The 16,916-nt window shown below is 44.7% G+C and overlaps 1 protein-coding gene across 2 annotated transcripts in view; it reads right to left on the bottom strand.

Annotated features, from left to right (window-relative positions):
• The window catches only part of LOC117828608 (partitioning defective 3 homolog), a 465,785-nt gene that overhangs the window by 121,813 nt on the left and 327,056 nt on the right, over window positions 1–16,916 (bottom strand). For both annotated transcript variants that reach the window (XM_034705788.1, XM_034705789.1), the window contains 2 exons: window positions 12,660–12,893; window positions 8,321–8,558 (listed from right to left, as the gene is read on the bottom strand). In XM_034705788.1, the coding sequence (XP_034561679.1) occupies window positions 8,321–8,558; window positions 12,660–12,893 (472 nt within the window). The remainder of the gene's footprint in view (window positions 1–8,320; window positions 8,559–12,659; window positions 12,894–16,916) is intronic.

The following is a 16,916-nucleotide window of genomic DNA, read 5'->3' as shown; positions in this document are numbered from 1 at the left end:
AAGTGCTGAAAACAAATATCAAACGGAGAGGGAGGAAGTTAAGAAACATCGGGCGGTTTCTGTTTGGAACATCAAGGTTGATGAAAGGAGAGACGATGGGGAGGGGGAGTAAAGTGGGGGGAAGATAGCTGTGTGAAGAGATGGGAGGACATGTTGAAAGATAAAGGGGGAGAAGAAGAGAGAAGGGAAGATGACAGAGGGAAAGAGAAGATAAGTAAACATAAGAGATAGGGCCATGAGAAGAAGAGCGGGTGTAATAAAGAGAGGAGAAAAGGGGTGAAAAGAAAACAAAGATGAGCACAAGAAAAAGAGGAAAGAAGGGACAGAAGATGATAACAGGTGAGGGAAAAAAAAGACAGAAAAGAAGGGAGGAAAGGATCACAGAAGAGAAAGACCCAATAGAAAGCGCCGCCCCTCCTTATATGCAGAACACACGCAGCGTGCAGCGCCTCATCATCTATGGGGGGCCTCATGTTTGTGCAAGTGGTTGTGAGAGGCTTTCTACTCACCAGGCTGGTGTCTGCTATATGATACATATCATAAGGTAAGGAACATCCAGTGTCCGTCACACATAGACTCCACAGGAGCGTCACACTCAGTTATACTAACAGTCACTGCATTAGCTAACAACATATAATTCTGCTGAGGGCCCACTGTCGATAAAAGAGATGAACAGAAAAAAAGAGAGAAGACATCATAAAAGGAGACAAGTGTAAGAGAAGAGTGTAAGAGAAGAGAAGAGAAGAGAAGAGGAGAGGAGAGGAGAGGAGAGGAGAGGAGAGAATAGAAGAGAAGAGAAGAAGAAAGCAGAGGAGAAGAGGAGAGGAGAGAAGGGGTAACTAGAAGAGAAGAGGAGGGAAGGGGAGAGCAGAGTAAAAGAGAAGAGGAGAGAAGGAACGAGAAGAGAAGAGAGAAGAGGAGGAGAGGAGAGGGGAGTAGAGGAGAGGAGAGGAGAGGAGAGGAGAGGAGAGGAGAGGAGAGGAGAGGAGAGGAGAGGAGAGGAGAGGAGAGGAGAGGAGAGGAGAGGAGAGGAGAGGAGAGGAGAGGAGAGGAGAGAAGGGACGAGGAGAGGAGAGAAGAGGAGAGGAGAGGAGGGGAGGAGAGGAGAGGAGAGGAGAGGAGAGGAGAGGAGAGGAGAGGAGAGGAGAGGAGAGGAGAGGAGAGGAGAGGTGAGGAGGGGAGGGGAGGGGAGCGGAGAGGAGAGGGGAGGAGAGGAGAGGAGAGGAGAGGAGAGGAGAGGAGAGGAGAGGAGAGGAGAGGAGAGGAGAGGAGAGGAGAGGAGAGGAGAGGAGAGGAGAGGAGAGGAGGGATGAGGAGAGGAGAGGAGAGGAGAGGAGAGGAGAGGAGAGGAGAGGAGAGGAGAGGAGAGGAGAGGAGAGGAGAGGAGAGGAGAGGAGAGGAGGGATGAGGAGAGGAGAAGAGAAACTAGGAAACTAGAAGAGAAGAGGAGGGAAGGGGAGAGCAGAGAGTAGAGGAGAGGAGAGGAGATGAGAAGAGAAGAGAAGAGAGGAGCCGAGTGTTGGGTTTCTTTGGTTGGGTCTGTGTGCGTCCTCTGGGGTTGGATCATTAGTAGTCTCAGGCCTGGTAGAGAATGGAGGGCTGCACTGCTACACTTAATTTGAGCTCTTTAATAACACACTTTATGAATTCAGTCATGTTTGCAGCCCTCTGCCTGAGACGCAGCGTGAGAGACATCGCTGGATCTCATTTCAGGCCGACAAGATTTCAGATTCAATTAACTCCATCGTGCAACACCACCTCTCCTCACACACACACACTCGCACACTCACACACTCACACACACAGAGCTCCCCTACAACTCCCCATGCTTCAAGGTCTATCTCGGAGCACTGCATGATCATTCTAAACCTAATTACTTCAGGGCTGTCTGATGGAGGCCTAGTGCTGCCCAACCACATTTACATTGAGTGGCTGAAAGGAGAGGAAGCCAGGCTGGACAGCCAGATCCCAACCCCCCTAATGCCTGCAACAACCATCTCTCAATGTTGCATGCTGGCGAAATCACTGACCACCATCCCCTAACACTTCTATCTCAGCGTCACCCAACGTTGAAATGCGTCCCCTCACCAGAAATGTACAGTGACATCCACTTTTTTTCTTCTCACAAAGCTGTAGTTGCTGTTAACCTGGCGTAAAAGAAGAGTTTTGCTGTTTTACTGTTTTCCTCTCCTGCTGCACCCTGTGACAGTGGCGCTAATCTTCTCAGCAGGGGACTGTGTTGTTTGTTGCTCGTCCCCCGCTGGGCCACTTTGGTACATGATTGGCAGGACAGTAATGGGATGTCACACTCAGAGGAGATTTTTTGTCGTGGAGTTTGAAGATCGACCTGTATAAATGACCCCTTTAAAATCCTGGAATCTTGCACCTGAGTTTGAAGACGCAGTGGGGGAGTTTTCTGAGATGTTTTTCCCAAGAAGTTGAAAAAGTGCAGCCCCCCTACCCCACTCCCTCTCCCTGTATATTGCCCCCAGTGACATGAAATTTATTTTAGCTGTGCAGCTTTTGGAGGTGATATTGAGGTATGACTTTTCACTTGGAAAAGCTGCCAAAAGCCACTGAAGTTCCCTATTGAGGTCCCTGTGAAATATTTATCCATGACAGGGGAAATCTGTGGCTCACTTTACTTTAGCTAGCTTCCCAGAGAGGTCAAAGGTCAGGGTCAGTAGTGTAAATCTGTCCCAAAAGACCAATGATTACCTCAAGTGAATGAACTCTTGTCCATTGAAGACTAGAAAAGCATCTTTCACCACTGCACCTTGCTGAGCTGTCTCTTTCGCAGCAACTCCACAGTCCAAGTTGAGTTTGATCATGTTTTTATGTAATTATCTTTTGCTGTGTTACTCATATTCTTCACTTCCCTCTAGCTGACAGTTACACTCATGCAAGTTAGCATGACGCTGTGCCCTGTGTTTGCCTTTCCTACCTCAGCACTGACATTCTGATGAGTGAAGCAGAGAAAAAGAAGAACAATTATCATTTTCTATTAGATTACATCCAGCAGATGTTAGGGCCCACATGTGGAGGCAGCTAATTGCTGTCTCCAAATCAACTGCGGCATAATTCTACAAACATATGTGAGCATTTGTGTGCGTGTGCGAGGGAAAGATGGAAGGGACGAGGGGCTGCTTTACGCAGAGAAAGTTGATCCATCAGGCACGCTCTTAGCAATGCATGTGTGTATAAAAAGCAAAGCTAATGCATGTGTCATGTTGGTGTATTAATGATCAAACCGGCTTACCCGCCATCAGCTGTTCACACCCACACGAGCAGAAAGAATCCCATAGCAGGGAGACACGGAGCAGAGCAGGAACACGCTAACTAACTACTCTCGTGCAGCATAAGGCAGTCGTGCCTTTGTGGCATGACATTCATATTGTATGCATACTCATGCATGCACACTTGTGCCAACCCCCCACACACTACAGCACGCACAGTATGCTTCCACACTGCCTCAGAATAATACACATTGAAGGATAAAAAGCATCCCTCCTCTCCAGCTTTCACTGCGTCTCTTTCCACACCCCTCGTTTCTGCATCATCCCTCTGTAGCCCTGAGTGAAGCTTCTTCTACATGGAGAGGAAGGCAGGCAAGGTCTCTGGGGTGATGGAGTGGGCAAGGGGGGGTTGCACTGCTGTCACACTGAGCTCCAGTGTCCACTGATGGCTCAGCATGAGGCTTGCCACTTATCAGATTGGTGGTGATGGTGGGGGTGGAGGAGGGTGGGGTGAGGGGTAAATGTGTGTGTGGGTGAGGGAAGCAGCAGGGAGCAAGGGTGAGGGTGATGCCAGAGACCATTAACACAGTCTTTTCATCTGTAGACACATAGGCAAACATGCATCACACACGCGCACACATGCAGATTTTACATGCACCTTGAAACACACGCGCGCGCGCGCGCACACACACACACACACACACACACACACACACACACACACACACACACACACACACACACACAACGTAGAAATCACCAGAGACCCCTCTCTCCTCCCTGCAGGCAGACGGCAGCACGATGCCGTGACTGCCGCTGTGAAAAGCTCCCTCCTTTTCTCATTCCCTCTTTCCTTTTCCTTTCATCCTCCTCCACTACTCTCCCTTGGTGCCCCAGTTCACTCCACTGCACACACTCCCTCTATCCTTCCACCCTCACCCAATCCATCCACCAAACCAACCCCCCAACCCCCCTGGCCGCCATTCCCTGTCCCAACTGTGCTTTCCATTTTTGCAGCTTCCTCTGCTTGTCTTCTCTGCTCTACTACACCATCCCAGCTAAATGCATCTTCATTGCTCTTGTCAAAAACACATTTACACACATAAACTAAATTATCTATAAATAGAAATGTGCCAACACGCACATCTTAAACTTGGGTAGACAGGTTTTTTTTTCCTTTTTTTCCTGAGTTTATTGAAATCCTCTCTTTACACCCACCACGAGTTAAATAAAGGAAATGCTCAGAGAAAAAAAAGGACTTCACTGATTTCTTTCTCATACCTGATTGCGTGTGCTCTTCATGGATTCTAACTGCTCAGTTTTCCACACGCTTGCACACTAGTTGGACACATCCTGCACTATAAGTGCTACAGCATGTTCATATGTTTTCAGGGAGTAATCCTGCCCCACCTGCTTCTTCAACATGTTATCTATTAAAAACAAGGCCAAACTCACACGCTTAACCACCACAACTTCTGAAATAATCTCCCCACACCAAACCTCACAGACTTAAACCACAAGGCCATCATACGCATCGCAACCTCAATAGAACAGGACATCACACATCCACTAAATACCCACCTCATCCCACTCCCCTCAGGACGCAGGTACAGAGCACTGAGGTGCAGAAGGGCTCGCCTCGGCAATAGCCTGATCCCTGCTGCTATAGCGAGCCTGAACAAAGGGCTTCGCTGAATTGCACAACTCTGAGTGTTGATGTCTTGGTGGACAGTTTGTTGAGCCTACAGTGTATTTTCTTGTGCTTGTCTATGTCCGTGGAAATACAGAAAGGTGCTGTGGAAAATAATTTCCTCAAGGGGACAATAAAGTCTAAAGTCTAAAGTCTAAAGTCTAAAGTCTAAAGTCTTCTCTGGTCGAAAACATTTTACTTTTTAACGTTTTCTCGCTGTTTTTGCATTGTTCAAAAAACAGTAGTGCAAATTCATAACTTAGAAATACGGGAAAAATACAGACAAACTGGAGAAATGTTAAATAAAGAGTTTAATTAACTCATTGTATGAAATTCCACTCTATATCGTATTGGAAATGAAACATTAGCAATGATTTAATGCAGAGGACAAATACTTCAAGCCACACACATTAACGCACAGAGAGATACAGGAGGGGATAAAGGAGGTCAGTCAGTCTCAGAGCAGATAAACAACACCTCATTAGGCATGTTGAAGAGACGTCATTGTCTGCTAGCATGCTAACACAGCCCTGGGCAGAGCTTGCGACATCTCAACAAGCCTGATAGGATCAGAAAGTAATGATCACATGTTATCCAAGAGAAATGGCATGAATAATCACATACAATAGCTAGGCCGGGATGATACTCTGCCCTGCACTCCACTACATATCTCGCGCTGGATGCAGACGTGGACGCAGTGATACATGCGTGCAACAGACATCCTTGAAATAACAATGATCTCAGGCGGCCCCTAGGCTGTTTTTTTACCCCATGCATTCATGCACATTGCTCTCCATTCATAAGATTATCGGTATTCATTACTGGATGGTACAGTAGTGTATACCAGTTATCCTACATACAGTATAGTATGAATCCAGAGAGGCAGGAGAGCAGGGCTCAGCATCACGGTTTCTTTGCTTTGGGCTCTAGGCAGTCAATTTTCTTTCCATCACACACTTGCACACATTCAGTCATTCTTGCGCCCACAGTATTTATCTCACAGATACTCCTGCTACTCTCTCTCTCAGTCTCCCTATGTTAGACCATCCTCCTTTCCCTTGGCTCTGATGTTAATGCACTCCCAATCAGGTTGTCCATTAAGCAGACATGCGCTACACGTTCATCAGGCCGTCCAAAGGCCTGCATGCAAATGAGCTCAAATTGCAGTGCGCTGCAAACTCCTTGAAATCTCCTCAGAGGGAGAACGTGAGTGTGAGACATGCATGTGTGAGAATTGTAGGAAGGAGTGAGTGTCTGCCTATCCATTTCATGCAAATGAGGGCTGCAGAGACAAGTATTGCAAAGGATTAATCCAATCAGAGTGCCTTTTTGATGTTTTGATGCATTGGTGAGACACTCAAATGTGAAACTTGGTAATGTAAATTCTACTTGTGATTTGTAAGCCTGAGAGTTACTGTCAGAGCTCTTTGTCACGCACACTCAAACTGAAAATTTATGTCAAAACTTTTTTCTGGAATCGCACAGAACAGATCGTTTCTTCCTCTTTCCCCTCCCTTTTGTCCGCTAGGCATGTCACATCACTTGTTTTAAACTGAAAAAAAAAAAGTTTGCTATTGTATCCAGGGGGACACGTATATTCTCACCTTGGTTCCTTGCCATCGCTAACTATACAAACCTGCTGTTTGGATTTTAAGAGAACATGGAGAGAATAGAGAAGGACAGTGTGGGTGTGAGAGCTGTCATCGTTTTCATAAAATTGTTTGAGGTATCAAGAAGGAGTAGGAGTAGCAGTGAGAAGGTAAGACAAAGCTTGAGAGTCAGGGAGATGTGCAGATTGAGGGGCTGCTTCTTTGCATTCAGGAGGCACGGGCAGGCGTTAAATGCATGGAACAGAGGGGATAGGGGGGTGGGGGGATGTCAGTGAGGCCTGCCGCGTGCCAACTCCTAAGTGGCTATGGCACTCAAAGATAATGAAGAACGATGATGAGACCAAGGAGGGCATGCCGAGGGCCCACGTGGACGACTAAAATCACCCAGCAGCCACCTATCGAGCAGAGCACATAACCACTCAAAAAGGTTTGCCAACGGCGCTGATTGCCTGTCACAAAGTGTCAAAGTTGCAGCTCAAATTTCCTCTTTCATTTAATAATCCCGCGCACTTATCTGTGTGCACTCCCTTTGAACATGTGTGCGTTGCCACATATGTGCCCATGCCTGGTGCGCGACAGAATGTCAGCCTGTATGAGTGTGAGACTTTAATGCATTAACACCACAGGATGCAAAATGACAGCTGAGTTAAAAGAAACCACAAAAAGTGAAAATAAAGGAAGATAAGCGAGTTTTCCTGCATTCCTCAATCGTGACCTCAAAACACACTTGTCGTTTTTATTGTTCATTACTGAGCCATGCGCCGCGATATGCTAACTAATCCCATTAAACTAATCCACATGAAAACAACTTACGGCACGATAAAGGCCTGCACCGCCTCCACCGTTAATTTATGCTTTATTCAAATGTGCACAGAATTGAAATAATTAATGTAACTCTCCCTGAATGAATACCCGCGGGATGTTTATTTTCATCCCCAGTCTCTGTGCACATATCTTCGTCTATTGTCTATGTGCACACTGCATGGACCAAAGTCACTTTATTCAGAAACATAATTTTATACTTTTTTCTCATAAGTCCTCAAAGGCAGTGGATTCACTTCACTAGAGTGACAGCTAATTAACAACCACAACATTCTGTTTGTGTCTGTTTTGAATTTATCTTTTACTTCCTGAGGAGAAGACCTGCACCAGGTAAAAAAATTGCCAAATGAAATCCCTGACATTAAATCTTTTGTTTGGGAAGATATTTTTTAAATATTTAAAATACGCTAAGAGCGAAGTCATGCCACCTCTCACTGTCCCCCAAGGTAGTCTGTCTCTGAAATCTTGCATTTGTATGATGATGCAGTCTCTGAGAAAACCCGCCACAGGCAACAATTCCAACCTGCCGTGAAATTCATCTCCACAAGTCTTTTATCCCCACAACCTCAACCGCAGCTCCCAAATTTGCACCCTAGTGGGCACTGAACATTGTCCGCTGTTTAACAAATGTGGAGTGTGTTTGGATCGCAGAAGCGTACACGTGGGATTATGAATAAAACATGTTGCCCTTATTAAAAATAATCTGGCTCAAAAGTGCCAGAGGCCCTTGAGGTCGATAACCGCCCCCCTCCTCTCCATCCACTCCCTGCACCTCACAGGGTTCAAGGAGAGGGGTACCTGATTAGCAGCGGCAACATTCAGAGAGTGCATTCAGATTCTGTATGATCCAGTGCAGAATGTGTTGAGTGGAATTAAATAAAGCAGATAGAGATCTGTGCCTGAGGCAAAAAAAATGTGGGTTGTTGTTCAGGATTTGGAGCCGAGCTTTGTCTCATTCTTACCTGAACATGTCGCCTAGGCCCTTCAGCACGCCTTTCTTAGCTTTGTTCTTGTCCTTGTCTTTTTCCCTGTCTTTATCCCTTTCAGGCTTCTTCTTTTCCTTCCCCCCAGATTGCTCCCGATCTCTCTGTCTGTCATCTTTCGAGAGGTTGCCGTTCAGCCCTGGGCCCACGATGAGGTCGCCGCTGGTTGACATTGACTCACGGCCCGATCTGGAACTTCCCTCTGTGTCCTCGTCCACTGGAGAGAAGAGATAAGGAGGAAGGAGAGGGTGTTAAATAAAGATATTGAGCGGAAAAGAGGACAGCACACAAACACAGGGACAGAGAGAAAATACAATGTAAGTCACTGAAGGCAGACAAAAACTTTAACTTCTACTTGACTCCCTGTGGATCGCAGAATCTGTGATTCAAATCAGCACCACTTTTTCATCAGTTACAAAGCATTACTTCTTTCTTCTGGCAACATCAGATAAACCATTAAAGGAAAAACTGTGTCCCACAAGGTATGGCAGCTTTGAACAAAACACACTGAATTCATCTGCCTCATTAGAGCAGAATATATTTGTATTGTAGTCCCTTTGAGAATAGTATTCAGTTGAACGTATTTCACTTAGCAGAAAGCCTGAAGTTATTTCAAATGTGTATATTTCACACAGCTCACAAGAGAACCTCTTTTTTTCTTCCATTTTCTGTTGCATTTCATCAAAAGTGATGATGATGTGAGCAAAAAGTGGGAGCTGTAATGATAGTCGTATGAATCTGGTTCTTAATTTAAGCCTGAACTAATTTCAACCCAGACATAAAATTGAAATCGAACTCCTTAGGTGATGCAGGGTTGATTAAACTCAAAGTTTCCATCACATCTAATCAGAGCTGATGTGCAAAATGTAATTAATCTGTCAGTAATTATACATTTAAATAATCTTGAAAAAAGGCGCCCAGGGATTTTAATTGCAAATGTGGTGCACTTCAGAAACGGCGTAGCTCCTGTGTATGCTGTATCTGTGGCTCTGAGGTGTGAGGGAGATGTCCTTCAGATTATAACTTATTACAGTTCTGCATGTCGTCGTCTAAGTTCGGCCTTTGATGGAGAAGAGAAAAGCGCTTATCATGAGGAAAGAAGGAAAGGGGGGGGGGCCATGATGGATCTTTGGCATATCCGATGAGACAGACTACTGAGGGTGGAGCAGCTAGATTCACATTTCAAGGAACAGAGGGGGTTTGTTTTCTCCTCTGATCTCTGGAGCTATCTGCTTCTTCTTTCAGCTGCCATCTCAGAGGAAATTACTGAAAAGGAATCTCAACACGAGGCGCTGCATGGAAGGAATAAAGAACGATCCAGCTGCTTAAACTGGCTCAATTATGCAATTCATTGCTGCTCACGGCCCCTCCCTTCCATATCTCCACCTGCCCAAATTTGGGACCAGGTTCTGGATGGGTATCAGTTTAATCACTCCATCCGCTGCCTGCTAATCAACTACTTAAGGGCAATGGTGGGGAATAGCAGCTGGGAGCTATCTGACTATTTAAATGACTGAGATTAGCAGAAGGGCTAATGTTGCTACTGCTTAATGATACCAAGCTGCAGATAACAGGCTAAACATTGTAATCCAGAGAGTCCCAAAGGGCAGTGGTCATGTGTGCATGCATGTGTCTGAGCATAAGCACGTTTTCAGCTTGTGCATGCAAATGCATTGGTTTAAAATGAAGGTTGATTACATGAATTCCTATTTGCAACCAATTTTATTTATATTTTGTTTGTGTGTTTGTTTGTTTGTTTGTTGGCTGGTTTGCAATAGAAGCGACCATATTCTTACAAGTGGTTGGCTTTATCCTGAGTGAGATGGCAACTTTGGTTACTGACATGTCAATAACAGGTAGCCACACCCTATAGATTCTTAGATAATCTTTTCTTTACTCTAAATAGAGACAGCACTGAAACAATTAGCATCATGCTGTTATTAATTCAACTTAAAACTGGAGACTAAAGGCGGATTTATACTTCTGCGCCGAATCAACGGCATGGCCTACGCCGGGTCCACGTAGCTCCTGTACCTACGCAGAGGCCTACACTTGTAGCTGACGTGCACTTCCTCTAAAATGTAACTACCTGTAGAATGGGCGCGGACCGCAAGCCCTGTGATTGGTCCGCTCGGCATCATTGTGTTTCCTGTATTTACAGAACTTCTGGGATCCCCGTTCATCGGCCACACATCGGCCGTGTACATCATCTCCTCTCTATTCTTCATGTAATCATGTCTGTATGATAAACAGCAACATGTATCAGCTGTAGATTAACATAACACGCTCTGAATCGCTGTGGAAAATTAAACAGAGATTGTAGCGGGGCCGGAAGCAGGCGACCGGCTATCAGAGAGACTGCACTGCCTTCAAGCATTTTGGCGGAGAATTGCTGTGTGACACGGACACATCGACGCACAAGTATGTAGTGCTCATGTCCGCGTCAGCCCCTGCTGCGTAGGGGAGACACAGAAGCGTAAATCAGCCTTAAGACCATAGACTGATATAAAAATCTAAACAAAGGTGATAAATCAACCAGAAATAGACTAACGCAGAGGCCTTAAAAATAAAAAAAGATTGGGCACGTCTGCATTGGCTTTACTAAAAAACCAATAAGCTACCATCACCTCTCATACACAGTGATGGGTTAGAATGAAAGCCAAACAAAAGACGACAAGTCATTTCATAGTTCAAAATGATTGGTGTCAACTTCAATTCACACACAAGTCTTCACGTAAAGCCAAACAGACGAATGAGCCTTTTTCTATTAAAAAAAATAAATAAAAAAGTTTTACCCCCAGACATCATAAGGTGAGGCCATTTATAGCAATTTAATGGAACCGGAAAGAAAAAAGACCTGGCTGACAGTTTCAAATGATAGCAGGAGCATTGATAAAAGTGTCAAGAAGCTGAAAGACAATTTGCAAAGAAAGACAACCACAGCAAACATTTTGTCACTTTAGTGAAACTCTGCCATTAAACTTTCCTGCTTTAATAATCAGGGCGTTTTGCTGGCCTGTCAGTGAAGGTTATGACAGACAAGTTAAATTGTCAGTCTCATTCTAAGAAATGAAAGAGGGGACTATTTCTTGGCAACAGCAGATTTCCTTTTCTAATTTTTATATTTTATTTTTATTTTTCCTCAAAAGATGCAACACAAAGTAGCACAAGGGGAAGTCCATTTTGCCCAGCAGGATATCTTGTGGGGACACATTTTCTTTGGGCGATGCCACATTCTTATTTTATGTAAATAAAAGTCTGGGAGCAGAGGAAGGCAGCGGCTTATCTGTCAACTTTGACTATTAACCTCAGTGACGAGCACAGACTGGCTGCTTTTATCTAAATTGAAAAACAGAGTTATTTGAATATCATGGGGGAGAATGCAATATACCGCGGCAGAGGAAATCGCTTGCTTTCCCCATTTTTCTTTGCAGAGATAAGACTGTATTTAGTGGCTTCCCAACAGAGCTTATGAGAACAAAGCGTTTCAGGCAAATAATTCCCTCTTTTTCAAATGTCTTCCAGCTCTTTAATGGTGAATGGAAATTTATATCTGGTGATTACTCTTGTGGAGTTTCAGGGTTATTACCTGTCGGAAAGCGAAAGACAGATGTCTCTCTGTACCTGACACATGTCTTTTTGTCATCAAACACCAAGAAGGAATGGATATTTTCACTCCAACAGAGCCTGGCATGTCTTTTCTCTCAGATATTTCCTTCTTAGAGTAAAATAAAGTAGGGAAATTGGGGTTTAAATCCCAGCCAGGTACGCAGCAAAACAAATGAGAGTAAAACTGGCAAACGTGAACATTATTATGTGCCAAAACAAACTGGCACAGGCTGATAGAAAGAGTAGTGGTTCACTTATTTTTATAGTAAAGCAGATACACAAACATATTAGTGGGAGAATGGATACAATAGGACCCTGACGTATGTGGGTAAACAGCTGAAACATTTCCTCGCATGCACTCTGTTGAAAAACATAGCAATGCACTTTAAGAGTATGTAAGCTCCGGGGAAAGCATGCCGCCACAGTCTCAAACAATCCCACTCAACATGAGGTGTGTGAATATTAATGAGTGTGTAACCTAAACGCTTATTGCAGATGTGCAAGTGGGGATCCCTAACCTAGTTTACTTCAGGGTGAATTCTGCCTTTCTGAAAAGGCTCTGGGGAATCTTTGAGTTGGCCTACATTACACTGACTGACTGTCTTAGTAATAATCTACCTGTCTTCTAATAAACATACAAAGACACAGGTGCATGTCTTCACTATATGCACAGCATTTAAAAGCAAAACCTCAGCTTTGAAACACTCACGTGTATCCATGCTGATCTCTTCTTCGCCCGTTGTGATGCCAGGTTTCTCATACGATTTGTCAATCGCAGCTCTGAAACTCTCATTGCAGCCCCTGCCCCTGACGATCCGTGAGTGCGGCCTGTGGACGTTGATCTCACCGTTGTGTGACACTTCAGTGATAGCCGTCTGGAGGCTTTCGAGGGAGCTGGACCTTTTCAGGCCCAGGAAAGGTCCCAGGCCTTGGTCTCCAGAACCTGTAGGAAGAAGAAATGGCATCACAAGGTCAGAAGATTAACAACGCAGGACCGAAACTTCTTCTACAGAGGCAATCTAAAAACGTATCTTGTGCACGTTTTGCTAGTCTTTTTATGGGGGATGATGTACCGTACCTGGCAAGCAAGATTAGGTGCAAGTCTGGCAATTAATAAGAAAAACAAATGATACCATTTTCTGGCCAGTGATGTGTGCGAAATGAGAATAGAGTATTATATCTACACTGAGACAGTTTCCTTTAGGAGAGCATGATTCAACCTTTGTCTTGGTTTCAGCTGAGTTAAATAATGTGGCTGAAACAAAATGCATAAACGGGCCACGATCAACGAGAACAATGTAGCAAACCAATACCATTATAGTGCTTTACCGACATGGAATACATTTTCAAAATGTTTATACAGATTATAAAACTGTAAGTCTGGCTGCATGATGGTGCAGTGGGTAGCGCTGTTGCCTCACAGCTAGAGGGTTCCTGGTTTGAATCCCCGGCTGGGCAGGTGCCTTTCTGAGTGGAGTTTGCATGTTCTCCCCGTGCATGCGTGGGTTCTCTCAGGGTACTCCGGCTTCCTCCCACAGTCCGAAAACATGCACTCCAGGTGAATTGATCACTCTAAATGGCCTCACAGTCATAATCTAGCTGTGCAGCGCTTTGCATGTGTAGATGTAAGACAGCAGATAACAATACAACATGAAGGCACAACCATAAAAAAAGTACACAACATGCTCCATCATCAGTCCCATGTTGATGGACCTGGTGGGTGAAAACTACCAGTACGTTTGTACTGGCAGGCCAGCTGCGACCTCACACTCAAGTGTTTGCAACACTTGAGTGTGAGCGGTACAGTGTTGGTTCACCAACTATAAAGCCTTGATGACACAAGAAAGTAACACCCACTTTGTCGTCTTTACTCATAAATGCTGCACAAAGCATGACCATTATGCAAAGTAAATACAATTAAAATGTAAATTGTACAAATGATACTAATGAAGGATTTTATGACATGAAACCATTTTGCAAATGAGCCCAAGAGAGTAGCTCTTTTCTACATCACAGTTGCAGGACAAAGCACATCATTAAAATGACATAGATAGAGCTGATAAATGAGCTCCTTGATCCTCTGTGTTGGATGCAAAGTGAATTTTCTTAACAGTCAACCTCTTCAACAGTGGAGCCAGACCCTGGACAGCTATAATTATTTTCCCGATGCTTGCCATGGGTTTGTTTAGGGTATGTAAGTGGAGCGTGACTTAGGTATTGGTATTTCATTTTGTCAGGGAGCGTCCGTCGGTTCCCCGGAGCTCTTACCTTACCCGCCAGTTGGTAAACAAGCAGCCTGGTTGATTTTCTGTCCCCTTTATTCTGCCTCCATTCAGCGTGCAGCAAGGCGCTGTCAGACGTAACAAGATGGATCTCTGAATATGTGCCAGTAAAGCCTTGTTAGATGTAAACTTCTGCAGAGGAAACTATTGGTAATAGAGGATAAACTGTTGATTGAATTACTTCAGCAGCCTCGCTGACTCTCCCTGGGTACAGCACATGTCGATGGAATCAGGACAGAGCAGCATTGTGTCGTTACGACTCCCTGTGGACCACATAGACCCCTCCACATGTTGTGAGAGCGTGATTCTTTTTTCCTCTGTGATTTCATGTGGTGTAAATAAACATCTCCTCTGCTCTGCGTGTTGGCTAACAATGGCAAATGTTGCTATAAGGTCTGCTGTTCTCCCCACTGAATAGAACACACACACATGCAAACACTGGATGTATATGTTTGTGCCCCATGCAGGGACTCCCAAACGGCACAATAACATAAACTCAAGACATATACACACACTTATATGTCAGCTACCATCAACAAGATCCTTGACATGTTTAAAGTGGCCTAAATGAGGCATGAGTCGCTGCTGCTGGGTGATCACAGTGGATCTTTACATGGAGGGCTACACAGCCCAACACGGATTAGGCAAAGAAAATAAACCCCCATTACTGAGAGAAAACAATTTGTGACTGGTTCACAGAATACCCCCACTGAAGTACATTTGTTTCAATTGATGAGGGATGGAGGCAGGACGAGAGGAAACAGACCGGTGTGAGTGAAGAGTATTCACAGGTTTCAAAAGCGGGAGTTAATAAGTTAACAGCTTAAGAAGAGGTAAGGGTGTGCAAACCTCTTATCATAATTTCACCAGTGACAGCTTTTCTCTTTTGTTCTTTCCCACTCTCTTCTTGATCCCTTAACCAAGCAAACCTACTGCAACTGGCTAGTGATTAACCAGCTATGCAAGATTTGTAGTTCAAATCACACCAACACAAACAGCTGAGGCAAATGCAGGAATGGAGAAGCTAATTGATTTCTTATTCCAATCATGTTGCCGTGTTAAAGCGTGAGGGTGTTCAAGCTACTTTTAAGATTCTTATGGTCACAAGGGCATCCCTCTTTCTGCTGTGTTTGCTGTATAGAGAGCAGAGTGCTTCTCCATCATCCATGCAACTATAGATCTGGTGTCAATGAAGTCAAATAGGTTAAAAGGTCAGCTGTTGGCCAGTGGTGTTGGATTTCCAGAATGGTTAATGTACTGTTAAGTCTCAAATGCACCACTTTCCCATACTTTCGTCAATGTTAATAAAAATGTCCAATCCCAAGAGAAGGCAAAGTCAATCCTGAAAGTACCTCTCAAAATAGCTGAACACCAATCCTATAATACTGCTTCACATTCAGAGGGAAGAGCTCACATGTGCGCCTGCAGGCTGTGTCGGACAGTAAAATTAAAGCGAGCTACAAACGTCAGGGTCAAGAGCTCTCTGGTATCTGGAACAGAAGATTCACTTTATTGGTTCGTTCCTCAGAGGAGGAGGAGGAGGAGGGCCATCTCTGATTACTACAGCAAATTTAATGCCAAGAAAAGACAGAAGCCTTCCAAGGCTGAAGAGAACGCAAGTAAAAATCATTGTAATTCATTTGTTGAGAAGGAGCAATCTCATCACGGGAAGGACAAGAGAGGACAGTCTGAAGACAAAAATGGCATCGTAAAGGCACACAAGCACAGAAACAGAGTAATGCTGTAATTTCTCATACTTTGTGGATAACACTCTCAACCCAGAACAAATGCCATGTAAATGTGTGTTATTTTTTGAGCTTATGCGTTAAGCCTGCCAACAGCAGACACGCAGAAGCCAGGGTGCATGTTTGACACAATGGGATTGCAAGTTAGAGGCGCACAGGATGCAACAGTTCAAGGGAACATAAATGACATCTGCTGTACTCGGAAACAGGGAATAATCCTCCCTGCTCGGTATTCTGCACCACGATTCCCCTTTCGCCATTGTTTCTAGTCAACGTGTATGACTGAGAGACGCAGAGAGACAAAGAGAACGGGAGAGCGAGGCAAAGAGAGAAAGTTTGCCCATAGACCCCGGCTGCCTCCAACCTGCCTTTGTTTCCATCAGAACAGAAGCAGCCCTGGCTCTCCTGGGAGAGTTTGACGGACAGCTCTCTGTATGCCAGTCTATTATGTGATTCCTATCACACAACAGAAGCCCCAGTGCTCTGCTCCTCATCTCCCTCTTATTCAGAGGGATGAAAATACATATTCCCACATTGCATGCAGACATGGATTTGTCACTCCCTGCACGTCTGGAGGAGAAATGAAAATCAAAATGAAACACACCAAAAGAGAACGACAATCAAATCAAATAGGGGGAAAAGTTCAATCTGGAATTTTGTCATAGTCAAAGACAGAAATAGCCACCGCACTGTGTTCCTTTGCCAGAGTAAGGGCAAGGACAGTTAATTGGAGAAGATCCATTGCCATTAAACGTTAGAGGGGAGGTATGGCAAACTCCATGAATAAATCAGTGGTGGTTATTACAGGGACAGGAGCCCATAGTATAATTAGAGCAGCTAAAACTATGCTCCCCAGCTATTATTCACCACAAGGCCCTTGCATGTAAAGATCTGTGTACAGACAGGGGCTCCATTACACATAATTTATTCTGAGAGCCA

The sequence above is a fragment of the Notolabrus celidotus genome, chromosome 17 (assembly GCF_009762535.1).
Source record: "Notolabrus celidotus isolate fNotCel1 chromosome 17, fNotCel1.pri, whole genome shotgun sequence".
Lineage (NCBI taxonomy): Eukaryota > Metazoa > Chordata > Actinopteri > Labriformes > Labridae > Notolabrus > Notolabrus celidotus.
The sequence above is the reverse complement of the archived record's forward strand: the minus strand, read 5'-3'. Positions and strand labels throughout refer to the sequence as shown.